At 40.0% G+C, this 19,909-nt stretch overlaps 1 protein-coding gene across 1 annotated transcript in view; it reads left to right on the forward strand.

The window, feature by feature from the left end:
• lgr4 (leucine-rich repeat containing G protein-coupled receptor 4) overlaps window positions 1-19,688 on the forward strand; it is a 40,570-nt gene extending 20,882 nt beyond the window's left edge. Inside the window, exons 3-18 of the mRNA XM_073463987.1 lie at window positions 1,209-1,280; window positions 2,375-2,446; window positions 6,010-6,225; window positions 7,908-7,979; window positions 8,977-9,045; window positions 9,762-9,833; window positions 10,069-10,140; window positions 10,254-10,322; window positions 10,406-10,477; window positions 10,770-10,835; window positions 11,242-11,313; window positions 12,183-12,254; window positions 12,377-12,502; window positions 13,727-13,824; window positions 14,866-14,919; window positions 15,031-19,688. Of these exons, the coding sequence (XP_073320088.1) occupies window positions 1,209-1,280; window positions 2,375-2,446; window positions 6,010-6,225; window positions 7,908-7,979; window positions 8,977-9,045; window positions 9,762-9,833; window positions 10,069-10,140; window positions 10,254-10,322; window positions 10,406-10,477; window positions 10,770-10,835; window positions 11,242-11,313; window positions 12,183-12,254; window positions 12,377-12,502; window positions 13,727-13,824; window positions 14,866-14,919; window positions 15,031-16,439 (2,683 nt within the window). The 3' untranslated portion in view covers window positions 16,440-19,688. The remainder of the gene's footprint in view (window positions 1-1,208; window positions 1,281-2,374; window positions 2,447-6,009; window positions 6,226-7,907; window positions 7,980-8,976; window positions 9,046-9,761; window positions 9,834-10,068; window positions 10,141-10,253; window positions 10,323-10,405; window positions 10,478-10,769; window positions 10,836-11,241; window positions 11,314-12,182; window positions 12,255-12,376; window positions 12,503-13,726; window positions 13,825-14,865; window positions 14,920-15,030) is intronic.
• The last annotated feature ends 221 nt before the right edge of the window (window positions 19,689-19,909 follow it).

Below are 19,909 nucleotides of genomic sequence, written 5' to 3' on the forward strand. Positions count from 1 at the left end.
AAAATTATTATTTTCTCAGTTGTATGCTTTCTGTGCACAATGTAACTTTAAATGGAATTGATGGGTTATTCACACACAGTACAGTCAATGTTGAGAAATGTGTCTGTTAGACTGCTGCCTATTTGTATTTGAGATGCAAATCATCAGCTATATTTGTCGCAACAAGGTCATGTTTATTAGGATTCCCACAAGCCTTGAATTTCCATTGTTACCTACATTAGATCTGTGATTATGCAAATGTTTTAATGATATACATAAAAAGGAAAACTGCAGCTTTCACTGGGGGCCCTAATATGTGTGTTGGAGGGCCAAATGTGGTTAACGGACCACTCTTTACCTACACCTGACATACAGTAAACCTATGGAGCAGGTAATTCATCAACTATTTCAGCCCCGGGACTCAACTATTCATACCTGTCGACTCAGTTTTGCTCCAAAAATTCTTGGAAAATTCTGGCATACACACAAAAGAGCAGTTTTGAAGTGTATATGAAGGGTTTGTGGTCCTCTAACACAGTCAGCCTTGATTCTCAGGCTCACACCCAGCTGCTCTTGTTGCAGGGAATTCAGCCTGGCCTGACTCATGTTGCAGAGTGATAAATCTGTTGCTAATCTCTCAGGCCAGATAGTATACTTGGGCTGTGTGTCCCAGTCTGCCTGTCCCATGCTTATTTACACCCCTATTTCCTATACACTTCCTGTTCCTAACAGGAAAGGGAGGTGTCCCCTCAGACTCAAGTAATTCATGCAGAGACTGAAACAGCTGCCCAGTGATAGATGTAAGGCAAGGCAAGGCTGAATTAGTTTTTCGTGCTCTCTAAAGGGAGCACTGAGTGTAGTAGTGGTTGAGGGGCTCGGAAAGGGATCTGAAGAGGGGATATCCAGGAACAGTTCTAATCTCTTGAGGGTGACAGACGAAGTGACAACAGGCCGTGGCACAGACTCATGTCTTTGACACCCTTGGCCCCATGTTCAGCATCAGGGCTGGAACCTAATCTCCTGAGGCGCTGGGTGTGAAGATATTCTCAACACTATGCATCGCTTTATTCAGAAATAGAAATACACTCTGTTGTGTTGTCACATTTTGCTCATATTTTTGTGCAGAAATATCTTGTAACTTATAAACATTTGAAAATATAAATCTCTTGCGCTCTCTCTCTCTCTCTCTCTCTCTCTCTCTCTCTCTCTTTCACTGTCTCTCACCACAGGCGGCTTGCGGGGAATGACCTATCATTCATCCACCCTGAAGCCCTGTCTGGACTCCATCAGCTCAAAGTCCTGTAAGCATACACCCTCCCTGCAACCACCACCACTGTCAACACAGATGCTTACTGTGACAGTGGGAAGTTTTCCACACACTGTGGGAGAGAGGATATATTGCAGCTTGTGGTAACATTGTGGTGCTGTCAGCTTTTGCCACACTAAACACAGCCATAAAATTTACGTCCACTTGGACTAGACATCATGCACTCTTCCACCGTTGCCCAAACTGTATCTGTGGCTGTGAAAAACCCAAACAGAGCATTGCATACAAGCCCTGTTTTGAAAATTAGTTCTGCACAATTTACAACGAGCAGCACACCCTAGTGTGCTTGCACAAACTCGAACACATCGAGGGCCACACAGACCGCTCCCCTGTTGATTCTGCACGGGGCCGAAAGTTCAAAGTCCTGTTGATCTACAGGTGAGGTCTTGGTTACAGGACTGAAAACACAAACACTCTGACTATCATATCAAGTTATTTATTCACAATTTTAGCTGTAATCACACAAGTCAAACAAATGGAATTATTTTGACTACATGCTGCTGAAATAAAAACCCATCAGATTTGGATCAGTTCTCACAAATACTGTAACTATGTAACTAATTAAGTACACATAATTTAACATGCTCCTAGTGAACCAGGCATATTTGTTTCCCATTGCAAACATTGTTAAAATACATTTATTTAAAATTGCACTACTTTGGCTCTGATGCAGTTACCACTCTGAGGTGTCACTCAATGTCCCACCCACAACAATATCTGATTGGTTACACGTCACCAGTAATGGCCTTTCAACACTTACTAATCTGAATCTGCAAAGTAACTAGTAAGTTAAGTTATCAAATAAATGTAGTAGAGAGGAAGTATCAAGTTGCAGAAAATGGAAACACTCAAGTAAAGTACAGTACATGAGTAAATTGCACTTAGTTACTTAGTTACGTAGTTACATCACTGTTTCTAAATTTTGCCACTATGATTTTTATTTTCATTGAAGATGTATATTGATTCCATCTATCAGTTGTCTGTTCCCTTGATTACTAATAATCAGTATCCAGGATGCAAGAAAAAGTGTTGCGAGTTGAAGTCATCATTTTGCCTTTTTACCTTCAGGATGCTCCAGAATAATCAGCTGAAGACTGTGCCCAGTGCCGCCCTGAAGAACCTTCAATCTCTCCAGTCTCTGTAAGTCATCTGCCACACACACACATTAGTATTATCTACTCAAGGAGCTCTTGAACTTCAAATGCACCTTTCAGCTGTTTTACCATATTAGGGAAACACTCACAGCCAATGCAGCAGAGATTGTAATGATTATTTGTCAGTGTCATCGTACTGGTTGGATATGTTACTGGATCAGTTTAGTTTCAGCTGGTTGCAAACATGGGAAACCTGAACTTGGTCTTTTACTGAAAAATATCTGCCTTAATTTCTGATGGAAAGTGTAAATGATCAAAATGTGGTGTTGGTGCTGTTAAAAGCAGTCATGATGTTTACACATAAATATCACTCTACAATTACAGTCTCAAGTTGTATGTCACGCCAGCCCTGTTGTTGAGTTTTATGAATAGCCCCTGTTTTCACTAAACGTTACAGTTAGTAAGAAAAGCTATTTTGTCCTGAATTCCTGGACAGGAAGGTCTGCTGCAGTCATAAGCGCTGTTGTCAGAGAAAACACTGTAGTGAATTTACACCGCCTACTATCCAAAGCAACAACATTAGTCTAGGTCGTAAGTCACAAAAATTATTATAAAACAACAGCAAAAGGAGAACTGCAGGACAGTTTATCTACTAATGTATGTAAAGATCTAAACGTTTGGAATTAAAATTTGCAAAACAAATGTATGCAAATATGGGTCCATAGGCAACAATGAAGTTTAGTTTGAGGTCACTGGCCACTGATTTGTCAGTGTGAACAGCAGACAGAATGCACTAAAGATTTGTGTAGACTTGAAATCAGTACTTGGGCTTTGATTGTCCTGATTCTTTCTGTTAGTTGTTGAAAGTTTTGGTAAACATGATACCACATGAACTTCAGGATGTTTGCTACCATTAGCTTTTAGCTCAAAGCTCCACTGTGCACTGTACAACCTTGCAGCGCTGCCAGCATGACTGTACACTTGTAGTCTTCTAAAAAAATGCTTAATTTCTGAATATTAGATTTGGATATGACACTTTTAAATCCTATTTTTTTCTGTAGAGCCCAATTGATACTCATTCTTTGGAGCTGAAGCTGATATTAAAGAATAAAAAAATCTAATATCGATATATCGGCAGGTAAACACACAGTGTTTTGCAGTGATCCCTCAAATGTGGTTATCAAACGAAGATATGAAACTGAGGCAGGATATTATACAGTTTGACAATATACTTTCTTGTCTAAAATGACATCAGTTCACTGAAACAGTAAACTTCATTGGGAATTTAATAATTATGAATTGCTGATTATAATTGGCAAAATATGTGCCAAATGTTATTTAAAATAAAAGTTTACACCAGAAACGCCAAAATAAATTGTGTCACAATTTGTCAGTTTGTCAAATGTACAGACAAAAGTTAGGTAGGTAGCGGACTTTCACCAATATAGTTAAATTTCCCTGTTTAATATGTGACTGCAGTCATCACTGACAGTATTTTCAGTTTTAACTTTTAAATACACAACTCTAACATGGCAATGTAAGAGAGTAAAGATATATCTCTTCGTCCAAGTTGAGAATAATAGTTGACATCTCTATTATTTACTCAAGACATTGTTGATGTCATTTAGGGGTGGTTCCATTCACACTTTACTCCTGCTGCAGTGTTTGTCATGCACTAAGCCCAGCAGTAGCCCTGTGTAAATGTAGGTCAGTCATAGTCAGCAGGACTGTGGCTAACTTTTCTCTTTGTAAATTTGGATTGGTGGGTTTTACAAAAACTTGTTTCCATATAGCTGTCAGCCCTCTCACAATGTCCCGCTCCACTCTCCTTCAGCCTTAGCATTGTTTTTCTGCGACTACTGAATGTCAGTTTCATTGAGACCATAACATGTGCATGACTCTATTTGTGCCACCTCCCTCTACCACCGCGCCTTTGAGTTCGACAGGGACTAATGGAGGAATGGATCCAGCTGGAGAAACGTGCTGAAAATCCAGCTTTCAGCTATTATCACCCCTCCATATCCCTCCCCTTGTCCCTTCCTTCCCCTCTTCTTTTTTTTTCTGCCTTTCTTCCTTCTATTTAACAGATGTCTTTTCTCTGTGAGGGTTTTAAGGTCTGTAGCCGAAGTAATATGCTTTGACAGAGCCAGGAGTAGGTTTGTATAAAACCTTAGAGAGCTAAATGTCAATCAAGACTGTTTTTCTTCCAGCCCAGACACTTGAGGAATTTTGAGGGAGGGCGAGACACTCAGTGAGGGAGGATAGCAGTGTGGTGATGGTGAAAAGAACACTTGTGCATTCATAATACTGCTTCAATAGAGGTTTTTTTTTGTTTTTTCACCAACAAACTACTGGCCAAACTAAGGGTCAATGGGGAGAATATCCACAGCATTTAAACTTAAATCTTCCTCTCTTTTATTATGTAAGTTTTGTGAAGTCAGCAGTTAGAAAATGTCAGGTTAATATATTAGATTTACCATGGCAGCTAAATAAAGATTTGTGGCATCCTCCTTGTGGTGGTTATAAGTGCGATGTGTGTCGTTCAGTTGCAGAATGAATAGTTGGCCAAAGTGAAGGATCTCAGGTAACTCAGCATTTGTGGGAAGTGAGGGTAAAAAAAGAAGCTGAGTGAGTTAGAATATTGCAGTGGTTACAATAATGCAGACATTGTACTGGACAGTGGAGCCACAGAGAAAAGTAATTTTTACCAGCCTGTCTCTTTTCAAACCTTCGCTTAAAGTCACAAGGTGTTGGTTATGACTGAAGAACAAGATGAGTTAGCAGAATCTTGAGGTATCTGCCCTTCTGCACTGAGAGGAACCATTTTATGGTGCCTGTTTTTGATGGTATACAGGGAGGTAATATGAGGTTAGCATGAGTTGTCCAGTTAATATACATCAAAAGTAGGTGCAAGCCATTGCAATAAGAAGAACACCAAGTGCGGTAAAAGCGTTGGTGATAATGCCTTTGTGCTGGCGATATCTTTTCGGGTTATCCGTCCCATTCTTGTGAATGCAAGGGAATTTCTTCAAATTTGGCACACATATTCACTTGGACACACATTTTGCACAGACTCTGGGATGACCTGATTAGAATTTGGTGGTGAAAGGTTGCTGTGTCCTCACAAAAATGTGTTCAGTCATTATCAATTCATATGATAATTAGGACATTTTAATTAAATGTTTGATGAATTGATGACATTTTATATCAAAAGGTCAAAGGTTAACTTAGCTCTGTCATAATAATTTTCTGTAAAAAATGTACTCATCATTATTCAGTGCAATGGGTGAAGAGCAGCTCGACTTGTGTATGGAGGCATACAACTGGTAACTAGTAAATAATGATGTAGAGACCAAAGGCCAACTGAGAATAACTAAATAGACTTCATCTCCCAGATGGATTGAAGTCAGATTGAAGCTGCAAGCTTGCACGTACAAGCTATTTGCTATTTTGAGTTAAAATGTTCTGAAATTAAAATACATTGAATTTAATGAATGAATGAATGAATGTTTCTACTTTGCTGTGAGGTATATATAACCGTGTCAAAAGCCTCAATATCATATTGATTTAATGAACCCATGTGTTTTCCTTGTTTTCTTTGTTCTGCAGTCGTCTGGATGCGAACCATATTACCACAGTTCCAGACGACAGTTTTGAAGGCCTTCAGCAGCTGCGTCACCTCTGGTTGGATGATAACAACCTGACGGAGGTCCCCATCGGTTCCCTGAGACACCAGGCGAACCTTCAGGCTCTGACGTTGGCGCTCAACCGCATCTCGTACATACCAGACAACGCCTTCGCCAACCTCACCAGTCTAGTTGTGCTGTGAGTTATTTTAAGCTACTGTTCTAATTGTGGTTTGGAATGAAAAAATGTAATGTGATGTTGAATAACAAATGTTTGTATCTGGTTCACTAATGTTTGTGACCCGTCAAACCTGTCGTACAATGTGAAGGGTGGATAAAAAAAAAAGACCAAAAGCACCAAAGCATCCGTTGAATTTCACTGTATTTATAGGTGCACTAAAAATAATTTATTGATTGTCAATATGAACCTGAATCGATTACAGTATGGTATTTTACATCATTAATAAACAAAGCTTAAAAAAAGGAAGCACAATGTTTGTAAATGGATAATTAGCCATTTTGTGAAACCATAAGTCAGTGGATGGATCTAAAGGTTGTTTAGACAGTTACATGCCGGGGCATTTAATCAATCATTATATTTGGTGAGATCTCTTTTAAAAGCTCCAGTAACGGAGTAACAAACAGTTTCACAGTCCTTAGAGTGAACTTTCCCAGGACAGCCAGGAGAACTTTGCATGCACCTATACACTAAAGAACTCAGCAGGAACAACCTGCTCGTGTACTTTTTCAAAAGCCTTAATTAACCAGACACACTGACGAAGAACATTGACATGTTTACTAAAATGACCTGAGGGAGTAGCTGCTGTGAAAGTTGAAAGTCACTCAGCATTATGTAGGTGAGGATATTTCTCAAGTTGAAAGCCAACACATGCAAATTCTCTGCAGTGTGATGATATTAGTTTGATGTCTCTTTTGTTTCTGAGCCATGTGTGTAATTTGTGGCTTGACATTACTTTTGGTTAATGTTTCGGGATTTTTTGGAGGGGAAATTTGTCTAATTATGGTTCTCTTAGGGTTCTTCTCTTATCTATCTGGCTGTGTAGATTACATCAAGTTAGTAAAATGGCTGTGCTGCTAGTGCTCCCCTCTAAATTAATGAAGTTGTATTTCCTATTTCGTCGTTCGTATATCTTCTGCATTTTTCTGTCACCACAAATCAATGCAAAGCACCTCTCCTTGTGTTCCTCTCGAGCTCTCACTGTATCCTCCGAGCGACTGCAAATCAGATTCCAAACACAAACATGCTGTCATATTTATTTCCACAGCTTACAGTTAATCAGTCAACAAAACGGGATGCTATTCATGCCCTGCTGTGTTTTTGCATGCAAGCACTTTTGCAGTGAAATGTGCCATTGAGGTTTGAATTTGAATGTTAATGACACTTGGAAAAAGTCGCTCGGCTCCGAGAATTAATGTAAAATCAAGATTATCTTGTTGTTGTATGCATGGCAGGAAATGCTAAACCCTTCTATGAGAGGAACTTGTACAAATACTCGGTGCATTACGAATCTGGGGGATTGTTCCAAACATACTTTTTTTTAATGCTTCTGTTATACATTCACACAAACACACACAAGCAGACGCACACGGACACACACACACGTTGAGTGGTATTGCTGCAGGGTTAGTATAAACACATAGGGATAAACAGGAAGAAAAGACCTTGAATCTATTAGGCGAGGTAAAGCCTTCTGCATATACAGATAGAGTACAGGCACCTGATTCTAAAATCACACTCTGACATTAAAAATGATTCGTGGAACATTTAACAAAAGACTGAATGAATGTGAAAGATTATTTTATATCCGTCTTGGAATGAAAACCACACAGATGTTTGTAAAACTGCGTTTGCTTTTCCAGGCATCTTCACAACAACAGAATTAAGGAGATAGGAGACAACTGCTTTGCTGGGCTGGTGAACCTGGAGACTCTGTAAGTGCGCAGTTATACAGTAATTGACGTGTGTGAGTTCACTGGTGTTTGTGTGTGCTAACAGCTCCCCCACCCACCCCTGCTCCAGTCCTCCAGACATCATTGTGTCCACTTCCTCCTTTAATTGCTCTAGGATAAATAGAGCAAAGTACATGATGCTTATCATATCTGCCCTCCCACTGTTCACTTCCTCCTGCCACACAGCCATGAAAAATCTTTTAGTGACAGCCTTACCTAATGGCAAACAGCTACTGTACAACACACAGACCTTCACAGGAGACCAGGGATATCCTGATATTGTCCTGTTTTTGTTTTAAATCTCAGTCTGATGCATTAAGAATGAAGTATCAGCTGGTACTCAGGCGGACCCAGTGTTTACTTCTTGCGTAATAACACAGCACAGGGGACACGTTGCCACGAATACGTAAATGCAGTGATGCAGTTCTGGGTTACAGCCTTTCTGCAGTGTTTCCAATGGTTTTGTTCTGTTGTGTTCTGAAAAAATGTGTGGATTTGCTGATTTTCTCTGTTTTATGTCATTTAAAATTGAACGTCTTTTGGTGTTTGACTATTCAACTATATATTCAACTGCATGCAACTGAAAGATAAGTTTTAGTATTTTAGAGTATCGGGATGTTTTTTGTTTGTCTTTTTTTGAAGTGGGCTTGATTCCATAAACTAATTGACCAAGGATCAGTTTTTAGGATTATGTATATATTTTTAGTATTGTATGAGCAGGATGTTGATCATCCTAATAATCATGCAGCACTGCTAGAAAGTTATTTATTTTGTCTTCCTAGTTTTTAGTATGTGTGATTTGGTGTTGAGAGCAGTCACAGAGAGAACCAGATACTTCAACACTCCTCTAGTAATGCTTAATCGTCTACTTTTGTGTTTGAATGTGTGATTAATTAGTGTGCTTGAGAGGGACGGATTTGTCACATCAAAATACAAGAAATACTGCGCTGACTTCCTGTGTCTTTCTGTCTTGTTCTAGAGATCTTAACTTCAACAACCTGATGGTTTTTCCCAAAGCAATAGAGGCCCTGCCCAAACTAAAAGAACTGTGAGTATATTGTAATGTTTCTCCTCCGTGAAGGAAATAGTTTGTACTGACACTAAAGTCAGGGACCTGATAAATATCTGACAAAGTATTTATGAACTAAATAAGAGATAACTGGAGCACACATGCCAAGTAGCAAAACAATTTTAACCTACCCTCAATTTTCGTGAGTGTCAGTGAATTGTTAAAATAAAAATCTTGATACAGACACAACAGGTTTAAAAGGGATCTATTTGCTATAATAACAATTATATTATTAAATTATTGTTTATTTGACATATCTAGTGGATGTGATGATTAAATAGAAATACATTTGCTGAAATCTTTTGCAACACTTTTCAACATTTGTGAGTTTTATTTTGAAAGCCAAAAAAAGTTCTTCTGATGAACATGTTAATTATGTAATGAAGAATTATTTTAAATCAATTGACAGATCTTTTTTCTCTGTAGCAGACATTGAGAATTGACATCTTTTGTTTGTGCTTGATTTGGTTGAGCTGTTTTCGTCTTTTGTATCATTTCAGGTTTTCTAACAGTTATTTCATTGTTAACAAAAACTTTATACTTTATAAACCATTTATTAAGTAACTTTAAAGGTTTATAGTTACCAGTTGCAACTTTATAATGGCCATCTGAAGAATGGTGGTTTTGAATCTGTCTACCTTAAGTACTCAACAAAGTGTCTTTCTGCCCTCTCTTCCTTGACCTTCTTCCTGCAGCGGGTTTCACAGCAATGATATTGCTTCCATACCTGAAGGGGCCTTCCATAACAACCCCCTGCTGCGAACCATGTAAGGTCAAACTCCCTCTCTGATTTACTACTAGACAGTACTTAGAAACAGACGTAGCACACTTATAACTCAAATTTGTACTGTGTACAGTATGCTCTCTGAGAAGCACACATACAGTATTAGCTGATACGAGAGTGAGGCTTCAGTAGTTGAATGTCCAGAAGATGGTGCCATTTTTGCAAAGTAAATCTCTTTGAACTCTCTTCCCCCCCCCCCACTCTTGCTGCCGGCCCAGACATCTTTATGACAACCCCCTGTCATTCGTGGGCGCTTCTGCTTTCCAGAACCTTTCTGACCTGCATTCACTGTAAGTCCTGCTGACACAAAAGCTATTGGAAGTGTGTTTTAAAGGGTCCTTGTTTCACCCAACTAATGGTTCGATGTTTAAGATCTTTCTATTTGTCACCATGTGTGTTTCAGGATGTTGCGAGGGGCCAGCATGATGCAGGACTTCCCCATCCTCACGTGGACTAATAACCTTGAGAGTCTGTGAGTGAACTTTGATGCAGCGTCTGTTCCTGCTTGTGTTTTTGTGTGTCTCAGAAGTGACTGATTTAGTTTTTAATTTCCAGGACCCTGTCAGGAACCAAGATATCGTCCATCCCCGCTGATCTTTGTGAGGATCTCAAATTGCTTCGAACACTGTAAGAGACTTTTCTTCCTTATCTTCAGCGGTACTTAACACATATCTTGTAAATTTAATAGCACCTTCCTAAGATTTAAGAATGTTAAGATCCAAAAGTATTTCAGTATAGCCTGATGGGCAGTCTATGGTTTTAACACTGTTACAGACAGAATTTAGAGCCCCCTTTGTGCTAAAAATTGGCATTTTAGAAGACTGCACAAGCTGAGTTATAGGGTAATTGTGTATTGACCACTGAGGCTTCATTTGATATCATCACCATCTAATTGTTGCTGTTCACTTTCCTCCGTCAGAGACCTGTCCTACAATGAGATCAAGGAGTTACCAGCCCTCCAGGGATGTGTCCGACTGCAGGAGATGTGAGTGTTGAACTTGTAGAAGCCACTTGAATCATTTCAGATAAGGATGTTGAAGCTTAAAAGATGGGTCCTATCTTAAGAATAAGAGCTTACAATGTAACAACAACATATAATAATGGCGTTCAGTAGAGCACATACCTCCGCCAAGCCCCAGCAGTTCAACCACTGCCACACCAAAAGTTAATCGGATCTATTCTGGGCTGAGACCCATCCTCCATCCAAGTTTTGTGAAAATCCGTTCAGTATTTTTTGTGTAATGCTGCTGACAAACCAACCAAGTAATGGACACAAGTGAAAATAGAACCTCCCTGGCAGAGCTAATAATGATATAAGTAACAACAACAATAATAATAAAGATAATTATTTGCTTGTTTATAACCTGTAATTTCTTGTTTTCAATCTACAGAAGCTTTCAGCACAACCATATTCAACAAATTGACAGGGACACTTTCCAAGGTCTCTCTGCTCTCCGTTTACTGTAAGTCCACTCAGTTACACCCACACTATCAGTCACACACACTCATACCGCTTTTCCACCAAAATTAGCGGGTCTACACAGGTTTTTTTAAACGCAGGTACACCTGCCAAAAATTGCATATGGGCCCCATTCCCACTTCCTGCAGGCAAGGCAGCCTGTCTGTGATTTTTATCTGAAGCGTTACGTTATACGTCACTGACTGTTTGACGTCACGAATGTGCCAGAAATGGTTGTAACAGAAGAGAAAAGAAAAATAGACCCATTGTGAAAGATGCATCTGTAAAATGGTAGATAAAATCTTTTGAGTGTCACAACCCCTGCGAAATGACTCGTTTCAGTATCACAATTTGAGCCATTCGGTCCAACAACATTTGGAAAGTCAGGAAGATCGCATGATTAACTTATTTTATCCCCTTCAAGTAAGCCGGGCGCTAAACCAGAAGTTAGCCTGCTCGGGCGGAGATCCAGGTATTTTCATAACTGGGAAGTCAAGCTTTTTTGGCTTCAACACCACTGAGCAGCTTTCATAGGAATGAACAAGGCTATGCCTCCAATCCGGTAATAAAACGTACTTGGATCCCAAATTCCTTCCTGATAACGCATCATCACTTCGTGCGGCGGAATTTAGCGTGTTCACCCGGGTCTTACTTTTATAACCAAGCCGAGCCGAGGAGACAAAAACCCGGGTCTACTGCAGAGTCAATTGACTCGGGTTTAAATGCAGAGTCAACACATTCCCATTGGGTATTAGTCACACACACTCAGTCACACACACTCAGTCACACACACTCAGTCACACACACTGGATGCAGTAAAAACAAATGTTTATTGTCTGTATTGTGAGGACATTTTGTTATGACTTTCCACAGAGACTTAAGTAGAAATGAAATCCGAGTCATCCACAGAGATGCTTTCCTCACCCTCACCGCACTCACCAACCTGTGAGTATGATTGTACCACCTGTCATGATAATGAGTACAGAACTCCAGTTACATGTAATTGTTTGGTTTGACTGTTTGAGTTGTACTGAATTGAATTGCTTGTGTGTGATGATCGTTTGCAGAGATCTGAGTATGAACTCTCTGACTGTGATTCCAACGACTGGACTAAGCGCGCTCAGTCAGTTGAAGCTCTCAGGGAACCCGCAGATGAAAAATGTGCTGACTGCAAAAAATCTGCCCAAACTCAGGTGGGAAAGAACATCTGTTGAGGAGAGAAGGTAGAAACATTTAACAGTGGTTGGTTTTGTGGACGCTGGCAAGTGCAGCGTCCCAGGTTCGATTCCAGCCGGAATCGAGTTCCCCCAGCTCTTTCTTCCCTCCCTTTTTAGTCAGCTCCGCACTGTTACTTTCTAATGTGGGCACAAAATGCGCCAAAAATTCTTGACAAGAAATATTTAGCACATTATTCTTGTGATTTGTTGGAAGGTAATATAAAAATTAAGTAAAAATATTGAATTAAAGGAATTTCAATTTCTTACAAGGTTGTGAAGGGTAGAAAATGTACATGGGTTAGCTACACAGTTCGAATAAATCTAAAATCTGTGATTGAACTGCTTACTTGATTGTACAACATTTCTAATGAATTAATTTCAAAATGAAAGATCACGTTACAGATATGGCCAATTTATAAAGCTTGATTTTATGGCTGTTTAAAATTGAGAAATATTGAGGAGGGTCTGCATAGCAACATCAAGCCTCTGTGTTGTTGAGGAATTCAGGCTTCTCTGAAAAAGGTTGTCTCTGGTACTGGTGTACTCACTAAGCAGGTTTCATAACTTTTAGCCACTTAGTGGGCTTATTTTCTACACCTTCTTATTTTCACTGTGTAGTGAGAAAAGGTAGGAAAACATCTAATCTTTCAGATTTTTCATTAAAAGTCTTTACTAGCCCTAAATGTCTTATATGTTTTACATACATAACTGTATTCATCACAGGGAGATACTTGACAGGGAAGTTTCTCTTGATCATAACAATGTCTAAGTGTGCAGGTTCTTGCATCAAAAACACACTTGCTGTTTCCCAAAGAGGTCAAGCAGTCCAAAATGGAGAAGCCGTGTTGCATAACCTCAAACCAAGCAGTATTATTAATAAACCTGACCAATCCTGTAGAGAACTCAAAGTGTACATGTCATTCTCCGTCTGCTGTGATTTCATGTGTGTGACAGAAAAACAGAAACAAACTCCACCTCTTCTCCTCCGTTTAATGAGAAATCCAGCTGAATCTGTTTTCTCTACAATTGTGGACACTATGGAAACATCCAAATATTAGGGCCAAATATTTGCAGACAAACACATTATTTATACTTCTCCCAGTACGGCATTAAGAATCTGGACCATCTGTATTATTATTAACACAGAACCTCAGCAGGATGTGTTCACAGCCGTTTTAAATGATTGTTGTTTGTTTGTAGGTCCATCTCGGTCCCGTACGCCTACCAGTGCTGTGCATTCGTTGGATGTGACTCAATGACGAGTTCTTCTGAGGAAAATGACTTAAAGAAATCTACAGGTGGGAATGCTGCAGTCAGTCTTTTCCTTTGAACAGCTGACATGTTAGCTCGACATTTTTTGTTGTTGTTTTATTTGTGTAAAAGCAACAAACAGTATTTTTTATTCCCACAGCAGATGTAGTAGTTAATTATTTAAGTCACTCTAGCATTAGCCTGCATGCTTTGTTTTAACTGTTGACAGACTGTGTGTGGCAGATATATTTCTCTGTGCATCAGGGAACAGTTACCATGTGTTTTATTGCAGGAAATAACTAAATAACTAACTTCACTTGTCATGAAACGGTAAAATTAGAAGAAACTGTATATTTAAAAAGAAATAAAACTACTTAACCACCCTTTTAAGTTCAAACTGTAGTACATTTTCTGAGTATTTTTACTGTATATAAATTAGTTAATGGTATTTAAATAAAATTTCAGTTTAAAGGCACAATATCTAAGAATTGGCCACCTGCCAAATTGATACTCAAAATAAATAGTTGGTAGCATATAACCAGATTTACCACTAACTGCTTTTTACTGTAGCTAGCCCTTAGCTAGTTTGCTCAGTTAGCCATGCAGCTAGCGGTTCAGACTGGGAGCTCGGGGACCAGGGGAGTGTCACTCTTAACGCTGCTTGCGTAGAAGCTTTGGACCGAACCAGGCCTGGGCTTGCTGATTAGCATGCTAACTTCAGTAGATATCTCTGCAACACAATACATATTCATCATAATGTCAAAATAACTATTGATTCATAATTCTATTGATAATTTTAGTCAATCTTTGAATGTTTTTAACAGAAATTCTTTCATAAAGCCCCGTCAACACCCTGGTATAGTAGCAGAAAATGACTTTCAGGTTCTGGATGATCTTATGCTTGTTTTCTAGAACTGTTGAATATGTAATAATTCACTTAAATATCATTAATCGTTATATAGCAGGAACAAGAATTTGGAAAGTCAAATAAAAGCAGTTCACAGTTAGCATACTGACATACTGTATAGATCTGACAACTTTTTTTTGGATATGGCCACTATTTATGATTTTACATTATTTATTTTTAGGTGGGGAGGATGTGGAAAGAATCTCAATGATTATGCATTGCTCTCCTTCACCAGGTAAGCATTAAACAGCTTTTATTATGTGTCTGTTTACTTTTACCAATTAGTGTTGAAGAGCTTGAGATAATCCAAAAACTAGACCACTCAATAAAGTGTTTCTGTCTTCAGGAGCCTTCAAGCCTTGTGAGCACCTGCTGGGTAACTGGATGATCCGTCTCACAGTCTGGTTCATCTGCCTGGTGTCGCTGGTCTTTAACAGCCTGGTGCTCGTGGCCACCTTCTCCCCCACACACCAAGGGGCAGGCCACTCCCACTCCCTCACCCCGGCACTCTCTCCAGCCAGGCTGCTGATGGGGCTGCTGGCCCTGGCCAACCTGCTTACAGGCCTGTATGTCGGCGTGCTGACCGTGCTCGATGTTGCTACTTGGGGCTCCTTCGCTGAGTTCGGAGTGTGGTGGGAGATGGGGCCTGGCTGTCAGATCACAGGAGCTCTAGCTGTCTTCTCATCAGAGTGGGCTGTCTTGTTACTATCACTGGCGGCTGTGGAGCGCAGCGTGGCCGTGCGGACGATTCTCGGGAAGGTTATGATGTCGCCCAGGAGGAATGGCGGCAGCTATCGCGGATGCTGGAGGGGAGATCGGCGCTTCAGCCTGGCCGCAGGACTACTGGGGCTGCTGGCTGCTGCTGGAGCCTGCCTGCCTCTCCTGACGTCCAGTGACCAGTCGGCCTCTCCGCTCTGCCTGCCTTTCGCTGGTGGTGAGAGTCCAGCTCTGAGTGTTACAGTCGTTCTGGTGCTGCTCAACGCGCTGGCCTACCTGTTTACGGCAGCTGTGTACACCCAGCTGTACTGCCACCTGGGCAGGGTGGAGCTGGCAGATCCGGAGCAGACGGGTGCCCTTAGACATGTAGCCTGGCTCATCTTCACCAACTGCATCTTCTTCTGCCCTGTGGCAGCTTTCTCCTTCGCCCCTCTCTTGACTGGTTCTACAGCTGGTGGCCCGGAGATCGCCAAGTCTGTCACGCTCATTTTCTTCCCACTGCCTGCGTGCCTGAACCCAGTGCTGTACGTCTTCTTCAGCCCAGCCTTCAGGGAGGACTGGCTGAGACTGCGCGGCCGTGGAGGTTTGAGCAGGGAGGTGAAGGCTGGTACGGAAAGTCATGAAGACGATGGAGGTGGAGGGTCGGAGCTCACGGATGGAGGCTCCTCCACCCATGTGGGCTTTGACTGTGGGGTTTACTCGCAGCTCTGTGGAGAGACAGTTGTTTGCGAGCAGTGCGAGGCTGCACTGCATGCCAGGACCTGCTCTTCTCCCTCGTCCTCCACAGTCTGTAGACACTTGGTGAAGTCTCATAGCTGTCCCACCCTCCTGGCGGGAGCTGCAGTCTGCCAGCGCACCGATGGGTTTTGGGCAGACAGCGGCACACCCTCCGCTCAGTCCGAGTACGCAGACGAGGGGGACTCATTTGTGTCGGACAGCTCGGACCAGGTTCAGGCCTGTGGCAGGGCCTGCTTCTGTCAGAGCAGAGGCCTTCCTCTGGTACACTACTCATACAACATACCTCGAGTCAAGGACTAAGGACACTTCAGAGTGCCAGTACGTCACACAGATCTCTGTCATGTGAATTTAGATGCTACAAGAAAACATTTTTATATCAAACGACAAATGTGCCAACTACCCTGCTAAAAGACTATTCAGCGAGCACTTATGTTTGTATTTACTGAGTAAACAGAGATGCAACCAATCATTTAAAGGGAACTTGGAATGCTTTTTGAACTTAGAGACCATTTCCAAGTGAGCTGAACTGAGCATATCATGTCACAAACTGGTCGACAAAGGATCTTGCAAAGGAAAATCTTGCCACCAGTGCCTGCCTCTTGCTTTTAGTTTGATTTGGGGATGTTGCAGCCTCAATGTACGTGTCAAAGGATTTGCGATTTCTCTGTTTCACCTGTACTTATAAGCTTTTTCATTTTAAATTGTTAGACATGTTGTCCTTTTTTAAAACTCCTTCACTGCAACTGTTGATTTTATACTTTGATTTCTTTCTTCTTTTTTTTTTACATAAATGTAGCAAATGTAATACTCATCCTAGACTTTTCTGTGTGAATGTAACTTCCAGGTGGTCCTCATCCACCAGAGGGGAATAATGTAACGTCAGCAATAACTTCTGCCCAACCTGCCCGTGATCGTAATCCACCGGCGTGAGAATGGTATAAGCAAATGGCAGTCTATAATAAACACTTCTTTGCTTTAAGTCACTAAGACAAAAAATGTGATAAAAGTAGCAGATATCACTGTTTTAGCAACAACTATGCTTGGTGGTGGTGAAACATTGTTATTTATTGTTTGAGCAGCAGGAGTGTCCGGGTGGAGACGATTTCAGGTGTACGAACGGTGGCCTTTGAATGATACAATATAAACTAAGCATTCACCAAAACAACAGCAAATCTCTTTGTTTAACTTTTCATAAAAACCGCACTGGTTTAGGCCATTATTTTCATTAGTCTGGAGGATTATTCCAGTTATTTTTAAATCTAGGCCTTATTTTTTGAGTTTTTGCCATCAGGCTGTGTGATTAGGATCCAACTTTTTATTTCCTAACCGCAGAGCTACATGTTCTGTTTGTCAATGGGCCAAGAGACAAATCAAACCCAACAAACAGAAAACTTATTTTTGGCTGACGGAACAATTGTTGGCTCATTGCTCTGTTGAATACAACGTGTTTTTGTTTAGTATAATCTGTCTTAAATTAGAGTATCCTGTAAATTAAAGTATTACTTCCCATCATCACGTCAAAAAGTTCAAAGGAATTATTTAATATTTTTGGAAATGTGCTTAAATGTTCTTGAAGATCACTTGCACTTCAACTCTGTATGCTAAGTGTGAAGCTACAGACAGCAGCTTGTTATCTGAGATTAGCATAAAGACTAGAGGAGGAGGGAAACGGCTAACCTGTTTAATCTATTCAAAACCTGAAGAATTAAACAAACGCGATATCATGTGTTGATCAGTGAGCTTTAGATGTGCTGGTGGGTGGATTAAGTCACTTTTGGACAGTCGGACTTTTTCCCCATTGAGCTCAGACTTGCTAAGATAAATTAACTGGCTACAAACTGTAGCTCCATAATTAGCATACAGATTATGTGGGATCATTAATCTTATCTAACTGGGCATGAGGCTTTGGTTTTATTTTGCCCCACAAATTGTAGATAATAACTGTAATTGTAAGGACTATAATTGCTGTAATAATAATAATAATAACATAATTTGGTTTGATGCTTATCAATCAAATCAACAAAAAACAACTGTACTCATGCCAGTTGATCTTATGAGAAGAGTAATGGCTGACGTACGATTCTGGTTGATTTTAAACACAATCTGGCTCGTAAGCAACAAGTTAAACACATGAAAACCTTCCAAGTTAAACACGTGAATGTAATCCCACTCTTCCACTTCTTCCAATTTAAATGTGAAGGCAGCACAAGACTGGCAGCCAGCTGAGTCAACAAGTAAGAGTACAAGCGGAGCCAATAAGTATGAAATGGAGCATTATAATGGAAATGTGGGTGATCGTTATTCAACCACAGATATTTAAAGACAAGTATCTGCAGTTTTTGGTGTTTGCGTGCATGTGGGCAGTCTGTGTACCTGATGAGGTTCTTGGAGCTCTACAGTGAAGTAATTGTAAAAATTCTAACCAGAATAAATCGGCATAAAAGTAGGAAAAATAAGGCCTATGTTTGAAATAATAAGAATTATCTTTAATTCACTGCCTCCAGAGTGACTCAAACATTTTGCTCTTTTCAGTCTGTTATAACCCTGTTTTATTGTACAGCTCATCAGAAGAGCATTATTATATTGTAAAGAACATAATGCAGATCTCTTTCCCCCCTGAGAGCTGACCTGAGTGAGACTGTGTGACGAGGGATTGACTGATGTTTGGTGTGCTGGAGCATGACTGTACACAGTAAAGGTGGATACACCCTCAGAGCATGTATCCACAAGTGCACGTCATGTGAGTGCTCAGGAATTTAGGCGATGTAGAGAAACGTTTCCTTCCACCAACGAGACATTCTCGTGTCCTTGTAATGCACCATTTAATTTTAATCTTTTGGGTTTTATTATCTGTATTCATGCAGGCGTTGTCTCGACTGGGTGTGTCAATTCTTGCACCAACCAAAATGTCCGTTGATTGTTTGAGATGTCTGATGTCCCATCTGGTGAAAATGTACAAAGATCTTTTAGTAGTTTGGTTACTGTTTTTTTTTGTTTGTTTGTTTTTTTAGTTTTTTTTATTTGTATGTAAATTATTTGAAAACAAGTAATCAAAAATGGGATGCTAACTAAGGAAGCTACCTCCTCAACTGTAGTGGCTACCAGCAGTGCTTTGTAAAAGAAAAGTCTGTTTTTATTTGTTGTTATTCTTTTTTTTCCCCTTCTTCTGTCGACACGTGGTTGTACATCATAATTTTAGATAAGTGCAAATTGTGGGAGGAATCTTATGTACTGTATACTGTGATTTTTTTTTTTTTTTAACCAAACTATAAACTATGAAATGTTTTATCTTTTATAGGTACAAACATGCAGAATGATTCAGATTATAAAACAGAATCTCACTTAATTTCAGTTCAAATTAAAATCTTATTTGTAGTTTTTCATGTGAGATCTCCCAAAGTTGTTTTTATTTCTTCTGTTCAAGTAGAAAAATAATTCTATCAATTGTGAATGAATAAAATTGGAAAACCACAAACTTTTCTAATTACCTTTGTGTTAAAATGGAAACACTGCAGTGACAGTTGACTGCATTAAATATCTTATCGTATATCTGAAATTATTGTGCTCTTTACCTCGTTGTCATATCACATTTGTCTCACTAAAGCAGTTTTGCTTTGCTGTGTAGATTTTTGGGACTGAAGATAATCTATCAGATCCTCTTAAAGTGAAAATATTGACTATAATCCTACATTTTTTACTCCCCGCAGAGTTCTTCAACTCAACGCTGACTTATCATTATTCTTACCAAAACGTGTGATATATACTCCAAA

The sequence above is a fragment of the Pagrus major genome, chromosome 4 (assembly GCF_040436345.1).
Source record: "Pagrus major chromosome 4, Pma_NU_1.0".
In the NCBI taxonomy this organism is placed as follows: Eukaryota; Metazoa; Chordata; class Actinopteri; order Spariformes; family Sparidae; genus Pagrus; species Pagrus major.